Raw genomic sequence first — 14,909 nt, forward strand, 5'->3', positions numbered from 1 at the left:
AGTGGAGACGAGGTCTTGCTATGTTGCCCAGGCTGGTCTGGAACTCCCGGGCTCAAGCGTTCCTCCTGCCTCAGCCTCCCAAAGTTGTAGGATTTACAGGTGCGAGCCACTGTGCCCTACCAAATGTTTTAATAACTTTTTTTTTTTTTGAAACAGTGTTTTGCTCTGTCCCCTAGGCTGGAATGCAGTGGCATGATCTCGGCTCACTGCAACCTCCGCCTCCTGGGTTCAAGCAATTCTCTTGCCTTGGCCTCCCAAGGAGCTAGGAATACAGGCACCTGCCACCACACCCAGCTAATTTTTTATTTTTTGAGACAGAGTCTCCCTCTATCACCCAGGCTGGAGTGCAGTGGTGCGATCTTGGCTCATTGCAACCTCCGCCTCCCGGGTTCAAGCAATTCTCCTGCTTCAGCCTCCCAAGTAGCTGGGACTACAGGCGTGTGCCACTACACCTGTTAATTTTTGTGTTTTTAGTAGAGATGGGGTTTCACCATGTTAGCCAGCACAGTCTCGATCTCCTGACCTCGTGATCCACCCACCTCAGCCTCCCAAAGTGCTCGGATTACAAGCTGAGCCACCGTACACAGCCTAATTTTTGTATTTTTAGTAGAGACGGGGTTTCACCATGTTGGCCAGGCTGGTCTTGAAATCCTGGCCTCAGGTGATCCGCCCACCTTGACCTCCCAAAGTGCTGGGATTACAGGCGTGAGCCAGCGTGCCTGGCCTTTAATAACTTCTGCTTAGAAAACGAAGCAGAAGTACGCTGTTTAATGTCAGGTGATGTGAAGCTTGTTGTGAAATTACCACATACAAAGCCTTAGAGCAGTGGTTCTCAAACTTGAGCATGCATCAGAATCCCCTGGAGGGCTTGTTAAAATAAAACAGATTTTGATTCAGAAGGTCTGGAATGAGGCTTAAGAATGTGCATCTCAGGGGGATGGGGGAGGGATAGCATTAGGAGATATACCTAATGCTAAATGAGGAGTTAATGGGTGCAGCACACCAACATGGCACATGTATACATATGTAACAAACCTGCACGTTGTGCACATGTACCCTAAAACTTAAAGTATAATAATAATAAAAGATTAAAATGGAAAAAAAATAAGAATGTGCATCTCTAACAAGGTTCCAGGTGAAATTAATGCTGCTGGTACAGAGCGAACACTGAGCATTGCTGCCTTTACAGAGTAACCTTAGTGAAAAAAGACGAAAAAAATGGAAATGTACGTAGAATTTTAAACAGCTTATTTATAATACAATTTTAGATTCATATAAAAGCATGCATTTCTTAAAATGTCAAATATTTTACAATGTGCTCAAAAGTAATTTGGATAATAATTTCTTTTTTTAAGTATTTTCTCTCTCTCTTTATTTTTTAAACCTGTGTGTGCATGAGAGACAGGGTCTTACTCTGTCACCCAGGCTGAAGTGCAGTGATGGGATCTCGGCTCACTGCAACCTCTGCCTCCCAGGCTCAAGTTGATCCTCCAGACTCGGCCTCCTGAGTAGCTGGAACCACAGGTGTATGCCACCACACCTGGCTAATTTTTTTGGTATTTTTTGGTAGAGACAGGGTTTCACCATGTTGCCCAGGCTGGTCTCGAACTCCTGAGCCCAGGCGCTCTACCTGCCTCGGCCTCCCAAAGTGCTGGGATTACAGGCATGAGCCACCATGCCTGGCCAACAATAATTTCTATGGAATCATTTTATTAATAAATGATATTTGGACTAAGTTAAAGTGTGCCAATTAGGGAATGACTATTTTACAACTAAAGTAACATGAAGGAAACTAAAAATACTAAAAAGCTCCGCCATAAGCTAAGAAGTAAAATAGTCCAGAACAAGTAAATCATCAATTGATAGCAATGTAAATTCGATCACTATCTAAGTCCATTATACTGTGCTTTAAGAATTTCTCTCTTTTTTGTTTTTTTGAGGCAGAGTCTCACTCCATCAGCCCAGGCTGGCGTGCAGTGGCGTGATCTCAGCTCTCTGCAAACCTCTGCCTCCTGGGTTCCAGGGATTCTCATGCCTCAGTCTTCCCAGTATGCACCACCACACCCGGCTAATTTTTTTGTCTGTTTTGTTTTGTTTTGTTTTTCTGAGACTGAGTGTCGCTCTGTCGCCCAGGCTGGAGTGCAGTGGTGCGATCTCAGCTAACTGAACCCTCCGACTCCCTGGTTCAAGTGATTCTCCTGCCTCAGCCTCCCAAGTAGCTGGGATTACAGGTGTATACCACTATGCCCAGCTAATTTTTGTATTTTTAGTAGGGATGGGGTTTCACCTTGTTGGCCAAGATGGTCTCTATCTCCCGACCTCATGATCCACCTGCCTCAGCCTCCCAAAGTGCTGGGATTACAGGCGTGAGCCACCGCGCCTGGCCAATTTTTGTATTTTTAGTAGAGATGGTGTTTCACCATGTTGGCCAGGCTGGTCTTGAACTCCTGGCCTCAAGTGATCCTTTTGCCTCGGCTTCCCAAAGTGCTAAGATTACAGGCAGGAGCCACTGCACCCAGCCTGTAAGAATGTTAAGAATGTCTTAATAAATTGTTTTACTAGAATATTACTTTTAAGCATTATGTGTCCAATTTGCAGTATTTGGAAAGGAAAGAAAAACGCTTTAACCTTGGTGGAATGGTAGACAGAGACAGCAAGGGAAGAATGAGTTATGCTTGAATTATGGATAAATCTTTTTCTTTCACATTCTCTTTTAATTTAGTAATTTTTGTTGAAGGAATAAATAAACTGAGACACCTGAGCTTGTATTTAAAGCAGACTAAATTAACTTAAAGAATGCAACATGTGGCCAGGCGTGGTGGCTCATGCCTGTAATCTCAGCACTTTAGGAGGCTGAGGCAGGAGGTTCGCTTGAGGCCACGAGTTTGAGACCAGCCTGGGCAACCTAGTAAAACCCTGTCTCTATTTTAGAAAAATATATTTTTAAAAAAATAAATAATTTTTTAAAAAAGAATGCAGTTTGACTCTCCTTATCTACCTCAGATGTGAAGAGCACACCACTTCCAAGTTATTGTTTTAGAGATGCAAAACTGAAAGCTTCAAGAAAAAAACATAACATGTCCAAATTATTGGCTATTTTAAAAAGTAAAATTGTAAAAATACTATGATATATAAAAAAACTGTATTCTATTGGAGTTCCTGTCAATTATAATGTTATTTCTAGTTGCTAAAGTAACTAGTAAGGTTTGTCTTACTTGCTGGAGAATTTTTAGGTATTTATAATTCAGCATGTCTTCTGAAGGGTTTCATAATTTAAAGGGAAACTTTATGACATATACTTAAATGCCGGTAGGGAAATGGCCTGACCCAGCTTCTAGAAAACAAAACTGATTACAATGTGGTTGGAGCACAAAAACAACTTGGGTAAAGTAGAAAAGATGAACCACACGTAAATGCCTATTGATTTTACTGCGCAGTATGTGCAGCAAGCATAGCACTAACCATAAGTCCTAAATAAGAGTCCAAAATACTTGCAATAAGGAAACAAACCAAGAAATACAATGGGAAACTTTCCCTGTCTAAATGGTATATATGCACAGACATGATATGCAACTATTTGAAAACAATTTCTCCCATTGAAAACAGATTTTTTTTCCAAATGAAGAATATAGCAAGTAAATGTAAAACATTTATTTGTTAAATGTAAAGCATGTTTTTAAATTAACCACTCAAGTTTGTCTTGAAAAAAAAATTTCACATATGAAGATGAAGCAAATGTCTACAAGGTAAGTACTCATGTTGTTTATCTTCACAGTGGGATCTGCAATCCTTAGTCAAATGCTAAAAGACATAAAGCTCCTTTATTTACTTTCATTTCATCCTAGGAGCAGCAACGACTACTAAGAGACAAAGACAAGCCTAGGACTGATTTTCAGTGAACCAAGTATCTACTCCATATCCAATTCTACTACTCCCCATAGGTTATGATATATGTACATGTATAGGCTAAGCAAGAAGACCTCCTTTCCCCTGGCTTGAAATGTGTACACTGTATTCAGACTGACGTTTAAAACAAACTTTCAAAATAACTTTTAAATCACTACTTACCTATCGGGGAATATGCTAAACATCACGGGAAATACAAAATGCTTGGCACATAAATACTCAAAAAATACTTGTTGAATGAATTTACTAAATAAATGTAGTATAAGACTGATGTTTTTAGCTGGAAAGACTGAACTAACTGCTTGATTTTCATGTATCTGAAGCACTTAACTTTGGCACTATGTTAAGTACGATAGAACTCAGAAAACATTTGCTAGTGTGGAGTTATTTAGTGAAAAGAATATCAGACTAGGCATCATCACACCTAGGTATTTACCCTGTCGTTATCACTGAAATAGTCTTACTCTGTGATATGTCATCTATCTAGATGAATTTACCTATAAAATGGAGTTCACATGTGAACCATATAAGATATATCAAGGATTGAGTAAGGTAATGGATATAAAAAGCCCTCTGTGAATAGTAAAGCACTACATAAAAGAGAGAGATGAAAGAAAGCTTTGTGGAGGAGATAAGCGGTGAATCTGGCTGTGAGAGGTATACAGATTTTTATATGACAAAAAGTAAGATTTTTCAGGTTACTGAAACATTAGGGGCAAAGGCAAATAGAAAAAGGAATACACATGATGTTATAGACTGAAGAGGTTCTTGAAACTAGAGGAAATTTTTAAGAATAAAAGCATATTAAAGCCAGGCATGATGGCTCACACCTGTAATCCGAACACTTTGGGAGGCCGAGATGGGTGGATTGCTTGGGCTCAGGAGTTTGAGACCAGACTGGGCAACAAGGCAAACCCCCATCTCCACAAAAAATACAAAAGTCAGACGGGTGTGGTAGCGCATGCCTGTAGTCCCAGCTACCAGGGAAACTGAGGTGCGGTGATCACTTGAGCCCAGGAGTCAAGGCTGCAGTGAGGGGAGATCGCATCGCCGCACTCCAGCCTGGACGACAGAGCAAGACGGGGTCTCAAAAAAAAAAAAAAAAAAAAAAAAAAATTGAAGCATTAGCAAACAAGATTTTAGAGAAAAAGCTCCAGAAATTTCTCAAGTAAGCAGTATGTTCAAGCTAGTAAAACAACACTACAAATGACTACTAATTGCACATATACTACATCAGAATCTATGATTAATCCCTATATCAACTGAGTAAGAATTATAATATTCATTTTATAGACATAGAAATTGACTAATAGAGAACCTGCCACAATCACAATATTGTAATTAACTAATAGAAGTAGAATCTGAACCAAAGTCTACCTAGTATAACTTCCTAGAGGCTAATGCCTAAAGATTTTAGCTTCTAGTCAAAGCCTGAGGACTGGCTCTTGAAATAGACATATCGCTATATAAACATGCTGCATATATGTGTGTGTGTGTACATATACATAATTTCTTTTATTTTTTTTTTTTAAGACAGAGTCTTGCTCTGTTGCCCATGATGGAGTGCAGTGGCACAATCACGGCTCACTGCAGCCTCAACCTCCCGGACTCAAGCAATCCTCCCACCTCAGTCTACCTCCTGAGTAGCTAGGACCACAGGTGTGCACCACCACACCCAGCTAACTTTTGTATTTTTTGTAGAGATGGGGGGTTTGCCTTGTTGCCCAGACTGGTCTCGAACTCTTGAGCTCAAGTGATCAGCCCGCCTCAGCCTCCCAAAGTACTGGGATTACAGGCATGAGCCACTGCATCCAGCCAGATTAAATTTTCTACTGTTTTTTGAGATAGGGTCTTGCTCTATTGCCCAGGTTGGAGTATAGTGGCTTGGTCTTTGCTCACTGCAGCCTTGACCTCCTGGGGTCAAGTGATCTTCCAGCCTCAGCCTCCTGAGTAGCTGGGACTACAGGCACGGACCACCATACTCAGCTATTTTTAATTTTTTTTTTATAGAGACAGGTTCTTACTATGTTGCCCAGGCTGGTCTCGAACTCCTGGCCTTAAGCAATCCTTCCATCTCAACCTTCCAAAGTGCTGTGATTACAGGCATGAGCCACCACACCCAGCCCAGACTAAACTTTCAAAAGCAATACCTAAATACTGAAAATAAATGAAACAAATCAACCTAGATATGTATCAGTGGGTGATACAACCATACAGAATGGAAAGAACTTAAAACACAGTGATTTGTTCATCCCCAGAGGGAAACATCCTTGCAAAAAAATAAGTCTAAAAAAAATCTTAAATTACTTTCAGTAACTACATTGGTGGTAGTGTTGGTATAATCATTCTAAAGTTGTTGTATGTGTACCGTGAGATAAAGGAAATGGTTATCTTGGAAGTACGGTATGAATTGAAGGTCTATTTTATCTTAAAAGTAAAAATAAGCAAAAACAAACAAAACAACTCCAACATTTTCTCTAGCATTGTACATTGAAAAGACCTAGAAACAATGAACAACTCAGTAGTAGCGAACATCTCCACCACCTAGATTGTTGTCTTGAAATACCATTTACCACTGTAGAGAAGAAATGCCTAATTATAGGTCTAGAGCAGGAAATGGCACATCTTTACATACCAGCAAGCAAGGAATCAATCAAAGTCTACTAGGATCATGTTGAGAGGACTCAAGATCCAACTTGATGAGGCTCTCACTATATGGAACAATTTAAGCATTAAGGATAATAACTGTGATGGACCAAAATACATTACATATATTCAAATCCATGAGTTCAAAATGAATCTAAAGGGGAAAAAAGGAAAAATTAAGAACTAACTGGCCACTGTCAGAGATGCCAGTGAACCAGCTCAATATTCTGAAAATTGGTAAATAAAAAGGAAAGAATCAAACATATATCCTGGCTTTCCTGTGTAAATGATACCACTGGGTAACCAAATAGTAAATAAGGGAAAGTTTCTCTTTCTAGAAACATTCCAACCAATAAAGAAGAATGATAGAATTAGAATAGCATCCCTTTGCAACCCCTAATTGGGTATGAATCATCAATGATTGGTACCATCACAAAAAGACAACCAGATATTATGTGCATCCAAACAGAAGAATACAGTACTACACCTATGAGGTGGCTGTGTGTGTGCTGGGGTGGGGTGTTAACGCTGAATCTGAGAGCAAGCCTCTAGATGCTACAACCAACTTAACAATTTACAAAAAATACAATAAACAAAGGAATATGTTGAACACCACCACAGGAATGTAATCAGCAAAATCCAGCCTTGGAAGCTCTATAGCAGCAACTGGCAAACTACATGAGATGCCTGTTTTTGCCAACCCTTGCTCTATGGGATAAGCAAGTTGCTTTTTTCAACAAATAAAATAGTAAGAGGAAAACAGATGGAAGGGAAAACCTCCTAAAACATTTCAATCAATCACAACATACAGATCTTACTGGTATCTGGATTTAAACAAGACATAATGAAGAAAAAAAACCTACAGAAAATTGAACATTTGAATCCTAACTGTATATTTCATAATATTAAAATTTTTATTTTAGAAGTGCTAATATAAAAACTAAGAGTTCTCTTTTAAAGATACATACTGAAAATTTTCAAGGGAAATATGTTTGGATGTGTTTCAAAATAATGCAAAAGGGAGAGAGTAAACAGAGGCACAGGGGAAAATAACACTGGCCATTATTTGAAAACAGCTGAAGCTAGGTGATTGTTACACTATGCAGTATCCCTGAATGCACATAGTAATATACTCAGTAAGCATGTTTAGAAGCATTAGATCATAATGGAACCTAGATACATTTATGTTTCTAAATGTTCCACTAGACATTATTTAGAAAGAGGAAAAAGGTCATTTTAAAGAAAACTTCTCTAAAAATGTAACCTCATCTTTTGATACAATATGGCAAAATCTTCCTCCCTGATAAGAAATACATAACTGTTCTTCCTTCAGATATATTTCCATCTGTTTAAAAATTGTTTGTAATGAAGTTTATTATTTAAGTCTGAATCCTTAGATATGATGCCTTCATACAACTCACAAAGTGCAAAACTATACGAGTAGTCCTTGACAGAAGCTAATATCTAGCTGCCAAATAATATAAAGACCTCAACTTCCCCTTTTTGCAAATCAGTAATCTAGAAAAGGTACTCTCTCAATTTGAGAGTTAATTTTTCTCATAGATTCATAGATTCTTTTTTTTTTTTTTCAAGACAAGTCTCGGTCTGTTGCCCAGGCTGGAGTGCAGTGGCACAATCTCGGCTCACTGCAACCTCCACCTCCCAGGTTCAAGCCATCTCCTGCCTCAGCCTCCTGAGTAGCTGGGACTACAGGTGTCCAACACCAGGCCTGGCTAATTTCTTGTATTTTTAGTAGAGACCAGGTTTCACCATATTGGCCAGGCTGGTCTCCAACTCCTGACCTTGTGATCCGCCCGCCTCGGCCTCCCAAAGTGCTGGGATGACAGGTGTGAGCCACCGTGCCTGGCCCCTCATAGATTCTTTATCACTAGGAAATCAATGTACTTAGGGACAGGCCTACAGACTTTCACCATTCTAATATCTCCTTCCTGAATATTCCAAATGATCAGCAACATTTCTCCCAGAAATGCAATTTTTCTCCAAAATACAACTTCTCCTCCACTGCGACAGAGGCAATATATAGCCTCAGAAGCATATGTGGCTCACTAGCATTTCAAAGTCAAGAATGTTGCAGAAAAGAAAGCATGCTGAGACAATCAACTAAGCAGTCCACAAACACAAGCCCAAGTACTCTTCTAGGAAATACTACCCAGAGGAAATAACTGACCTGATCACTATTTTTTTGGAATCTAGTAAACAAAGGAACCCATATCTCTATTTGAAAGTACACCATTTAAAGAGGACACAATCCTCTCCTACTTGGATAACTGTGCTAATTCTAGAGCTAACACATGCCAATGGGCGCTGACTCCCTTCGCGGGGGATGCATGCGTTTATCAGATGAAAACCAACTCAGATCAAAACCACCAAACCCTCTCTGGTTTTTATAAGATTAAAAATAAAAATAAAAAATTAAGGACACAAAAACAAAGGGTTCTTTAGTCACAGATATGAGAAAAAGACAAAGGATAATTTTTATGTAGAAATTGATCTATAGATGTCTGCTTATAGCATCTGTAAGTCACTTTAAAATGTACACTATGTGTATCACACATAGCAGCAACACATTGTTACACAGTGAAGTGCAGTCATTTTCAATACACACACATCCCAAGTAAATTTCTAGAAATTTTTAATCATTTTTAGACTATGCCTGTTGTAGGAGTGTTACATTAACAAAATTTTAAATAAAGCTTTGAAAAGGATATTAGTACTTTTAAATGACTAGTAACCAGAGTTAGGTTTTACAGAAAGGATGGACTTTTTTCTAAAATCCTGAAAATGACAGGAAACTCATAGTAACTCCAATTATTTTTCTGGCAACAAAAATTTCAGCTGCCAATAGTTTTTTTTTTTTGAGACAGAGTCTCACTCTGTCGCCCAGGCTGGAGTGCAGTGGTGCAATCTCGGCTCACTGCAAGCTCCACCTCCCAGGTTCATGCCATTCTCCTGCCTCAGCCTCCTGAGTAGCTGGGACTACAGGTGCCCGCCACCACGCCTGGCTAATTTTTTGTATTTTTAGTAGAGACAGGTTTCACTGTGTTAGCCAGGATGGTCTCGATCTCCTGACCTCGGGAACCGCCTGCCTCGGCCTCCCAAAGTGTTGGGATTACAGGCGTGAGCCACCGCGCCAGACCTTGCCAGTAGTTTTAAGTATTTTGTGTACGTCACATAAATAACTCAGTATTAAATTTAAGACAGTTATATGAATTAAAGAATTATGAAGTCAAAATAAGATTCCTTTTCCAAGCCCTTCCACCCACAATATCGAATTCATAGGACTAAATGTAAACTTACTTGGGCTGTTAGAAAGGTATCATCTTCACCTTCTTGAGCTTCAATTTCCTAAGCAAAAGGGTATACAATAGCTTTGCTTTATAAAATATCTAGGTAACATGAGAATGCTTTTATGCTTACACCTGATTATCATTTGCCTTGTGTTCTGTATAATACCTGTGATACCATGGGTACTAAATCAATGCTTAATATTCAGACTATATTTTTTATGCCAAAAAAAATTAGCCATGTCGCTAGAGAATTAGAAATATTTCTCTTGAGCCCCTCATTTATTAGGGTAGGTAGAAGGGAAGTGTTTTAAGCATGAATACTAACAGCACTGACTCCTTAACCCACTGACTTTCTTAAAATGTACTAACATATTTTAAAGCAGGACAAATGGTCTATTTCAAAGAAAATTTTTGAAATATTATCTGCTTTAAAATTAAATTTTCATAAGTAATTCCCCACCCTTGATATAACCAAAGAAATGTAAATTACAGTAACCTTTTATACTTGCAAAGGTAGCAGAAAGGGGAAAAAACCCTACCACCAAGTAATGTTGGCAATGCCAGAATGAAATTGGCACATTCATTCATCGTGGAGTAGGAAAAAAGCCTTAAAACTTAAAATGTCCAAAATTAAAGGAGTATCTATTAGATATGTAGAAAGCAGTCTAATAAATTATGGAGAAATTATGAAATTATATGTCATGTGGAAATACAGAATAAATAGCAACTTACTCTATAACGACTATGTATAAATATATATTATACGAAATAAGCAAAAATTTAAAAGGTTGCCTAAGGTGGTAGGATTTTAGATGACTTATAAGTAGCTTTAGTAACACATCTTTTAACAATTCTGAGACTTCCAAATTGAACTAGAAAAAAATACTTTTTATTATTTAAAACTTAATTTATCTGTGTCATGTTTTAAAAAAAACTGGCTAAAGACCTGACTTTCGATGTCCTCTTTTTCTATATCTTCTATTCCTTCTGCCTCTATTAATTCATGAGCTCTCTTGTTTTCTTCTGCAGAGAGTAACTCCTTGGAATGCACATTTTCTTCTTCATTTTCACCAAATTCTTCAGAGTCCTTTAGTTCATCATTTCCATCTTGCTCATGTGCCTCTTGATTCTCCAATTCACAGTCCTTTTAATGGTAAAAAAATTTGGTACAACTAGAGGCAAAGTAGCGTGGGCTATCCACCAAACGTTTTTGGTAATTTACACCTTTAAATGTGTCAAATTTGATCATATTTTAATATTCCCAAAGTTCATTCATTTTACCTTATATATTTACTGTGTCTTTAAAAATAAGTCTAATACCAAGATCATCAAACACGAATCTGAGTTCTCAAATTTCTCACACTAAAATGCACACTAATCAAATTGCTGCTAGAGATGCTCTAAATTCCAGTTATTTAATATTTACCAAGCCAGCTTCTAGAAGCTGTCCAAAAAATACGGCTTCATTTCTCCATGTGCCATACGTCGATTTAACTTCAAAGACTTCGGAAGTCTTATACATTAAAACAAAGTTTATTTCTAATAATAAAGAACTCCCAACTGCTGCATCAATGTCTGTTCTTGAAAAATATGCAAACAACTAATTGAAATGTATTTGTTTTGAAATCTACCACTGTGCCAAATGTCAATTAGGAAGGGGAACATAGGTTGGGATTGGATGTGTTTGTCCTTCAAAGTTTATGGATATATGGTACTTCAGTGAAAATAGTATCAGCAATCTGCTTAATTTCCTCTGATTAAGTGAAGAGAAAAGGGGTGAAAGCAATAAACACTCCTTGCTTTTTTCCTGTTCTTATGGTAAATCCAGCAGATTTAAGAAAAGGTTTCTAGGTTAAAAGGTGAAAGAGGCAGAGGCATGACTACTAATCATTCACAGCTAAACTGCAGTGAGGAAACGGAAATTTCTATCAAGAGGTGGGCATGGAGAATATGACTGTTTTGGAATGTGGAGTCCTTGGGGAGCAAGGGATCTCTTGTTTGACCAAATGTACTACAGTATGAGTAGGGCAGCGTGAGGGGTTGAAAATGGAGTACATGGCTGTATTATGGCAGAAGAATAGGCGCAAGAAAGATCAAGGGAAGTTACCAAGGAAACTTCACCTATTCTAAGGTGCCAACTTTGACCAATCTCCTCACTTATTTACAGAAGCAATTTCTATACTATTCTGGTATTTAGGCAATAGGCGATATTTACCGACCATTACTGTATAAATTCCAAAATTATCAACTGTGGGAGATGAGAAAAATATATTCACTTAATTTCTATCAAATATATCACATATGTTGATACTTCCAAAAATAAACTGAAGATATCTTTAAACAGAATTTTTTAAAAAGCTCCTAGGGCTGGGCGTGGTGGCTCATGCCTGTAATCCCAGCATTTTAGGAGGCCAACGGGCGGATCTTGAGCTCAGGAGTTCGAGGCCGGCCTGGCCAACATGGTGAAACCCCGCCTCTACTAAAATACAAAAATTAGCCGGGCCTGGTGCGGTAAGCCTGTAATCCCAGCTACTTGGGAGGCTGAGGCAGGAGACTCTCTTGAACCCGGGAGGTGGAGGTTGCAGTGAGCCGAGATTGCACCACTGCACTCCAGCCTGGGCAACAGGGCGAGACTCCATCTCAAAAAACAAAAACAAAAACAAAAGTTCTCTTGTTCTTTTAGACATTATGACCAGGTTTATTTAATAATAACACAAAAGCATCCTTTGTGGCACATATAAGAGACAGTACTATTATTCTTCTGAATAGACGTATATATCTCCTTAGGACATTTCAAATGACTGTAACATTTTTATAAACTGAAGAGCTGAAAGAAACAAATTTGAAAAGTAAAAGATTTTTTACTGAGTCACAATGTTTTTACAGCTTATGGATAATCTTTGCTTAATCATACACTTACTGGTGAAGACAACTGGAGAAAATAGGAACAAAGGAACAAACCTGATGGAAGATATATAATAAGGGTAACAGAATACCAAAACTTAAAGGCTCAAACACAAGCTGATTACAGGCATGCAATCATCAATTTTAATGGATCCCTGGGCAAACAGTTCCTAAAATTATCTGATTTCAGGGCTAACTCCTCAATGAAACATCTTTTGGGGGTGGGGTTGTGTTTGTGTGTGTGTGTGCATTGTGGAGAGTGAAGAGAGCTAGGAGGCAGGAGAGATGGGCGGGTAAATGAACATGAGCTGACTCTATGGTAAAACACAAACATCAAGAGACATGATGACAATATGGACTAGTTTTACCCAGAAAACAGAATATATGGGGGCATAAATGTATATAATTCAAGAGGAACTATATTCATGAAATAATTCCTACAAATATCACAATACTTAAGACCTAATAAGCAGTAGATCACTTTTCATTAAAATAAAAAAAACAAATTAAAAAACCCTAACTACAATTAAAAATAGCTTGTTCTATAGCTGTAGTATATAGAACTGCCACAACCCCAGTTAAAATTACATCCAAAATTTTTCTGGCCAGCCAGTTTTGAAATACACTCATTTTTGGCGCCAAAAGGCCTAGCTAATTTATCTTTAAAGAGCAAAATAAATTTCTTAATTTGATCTCTCTCTTTTTTTTTTGTTGAGACGGAGTCTTGCTGTTACCCAGGCTAGAATGCACTGGCACGATTTCGGCTCACTGCACCCTCCACCTCCTGGGTTCAAGCGATTCTCCTGCCTCAGCCTCTCAAGTAGTTGGGATTACAGGCATGCGCCACCACACCTGGCTAATTTTTGTATTTTTAGTAGAGATGGGGTTTTACTATATTGGCCAGGCTGGTTTCAAACTCCTGACCTCAAGTGATCCGCCCGCCTAGACCTCCCAAAGTGCTGGGATTACAGGCGTGAGCCATGGCGCCTGGCCCTTAATTTGATATTTACCAAGTAGTAACACATCAGCAATTTTCTCTGTATATTTTAAGGTCTACATTAATCTAAGTTCTGTATATTATATACAAAAGCTAAATGCAATGGCAGATAAAAAATAAATTACCAATATCCTTCCCTGTGATATCTCGTCCAGGAACTAACATGTGTATCAATTGTCTCGTAGCTATTCCCCTGGCCAGCTTTCTACCCTAAAGACCTGGACAGATTATTATTTTTAGCTTTTGTATCTCATTTAACTAAAGAAAAAGTTATTTACTATATTTCTCAATTATGAGAATTAATGAGATTGACAATATTAAACATTGTCAATATTACATAGGTCTTTATCTTTAACCTACATACTTCAGTGACCATTGTTCAATAAAAAGCACAAAATTCATGATGCAAAATACTAGGCTTAAAATAAGCATCTTAACCTGAGTAATTAACACTTTACCTTGATAAAAGCATCATCTTCCACAGAAGCATCTCCACTCAACTCATCTGCTTCATGTTTTTTACCTGCGAAAGAAGGAAAATGAGCTAACAACCAATATTTTATTACTTTAAGAACAAAAAATATTCAGAGTTTACCCTGCAATAGCACTCTCCACTCCCAAACTATCTGACAAAGCTAATGTCAACTGCTTCTAAACCACCTGGTCAGAGCTGCCCAAACAAAAAAAGCTTTCCTATGTCATGCTGTTTCATTGAAGTCCACTGTGCACATAATCCTACATAGGAACCCATCAGCTTAACTGACTTGACATATATGGTGCATTTTTCTTTACACCAGTTGAATTTTCTATCCTCAATTATCTGAGAAGCTGTGATACCTTTCAATGGCATTCTACTAACTATATATATACAAACACCTGATAGCTAAGTACAAGATCTGTACCTCCCACAAAGCCTTTCCTATGTTCTTCTCCTCAACAAGCATTCTCTGAAATAAAAATCCTCACACTTTAATCTTCATCTTACAATCCATCAGGTGGTTGATTACATATTGCCTTGTACTCTGTCTCTAGTACACCTTGCCTCTTCATAGAGAAGAAATTCCTTAAATACAGTGACTACTTTTATGCTAATTATTTATTTCTCCAAAAGCCTAAATATAAAGAGTGCTGGCCATTTAACATAATAA

At 38.2% G+C, this 14,909-nt stretch overlaps 1 protein-coding gene across 8 annotated transcripts in view; it reads right to left on the bottom strand.

The window, feature by feature from the left end:
* SLTM (SAFB like transcription modulator) overlaps positions 1-14,909 on the bottom strand; it is a 55,931-nt gene that overhangs the window by 23,217 nt on the left and 17,805 nt on the right. For 5 of the 8 annotated variants that reach the window (XM_054531570.2, XM_063716168.1, XM_024232389.3 and 2 more), the window contains exons 3-5: positions 14,220-14,284; positions 10,807-11,004; positions 9,871-9,918 (exon numbers count right to left, since the gene is read on the bottom strand). In XM_054531570.2, the coding sequence (XP_054387545.1) occupies positions 9,871-9,918; positions 10,807-11,004; positions 14,220-14,284 (311 nt within the window). The remainder of the gene's footprint in view (positions 1-9,870; positions 9,919-10,806; positions 11,005-14,219; positions 14,285-14,909) is intronic. The other 3 variants (XM_054531571.2, XM_024232393.3, XM_024232391.3) reach the window with 1 other exon arrangement.

Source organism: Pongo abelii, chromosome 16 (genome assembly GCF_028885655.2).
Source record: "Pongo abelii isolate AG06213 chromosome 16, NHGRI_mPonAbe1-v2.0_pri, whole genome shotgun sequence".
NCBI lineage: Eukaryota > Metazoa > Chordata > Mammalia > Primates > Hominidae > Pongo > Pongo abelii.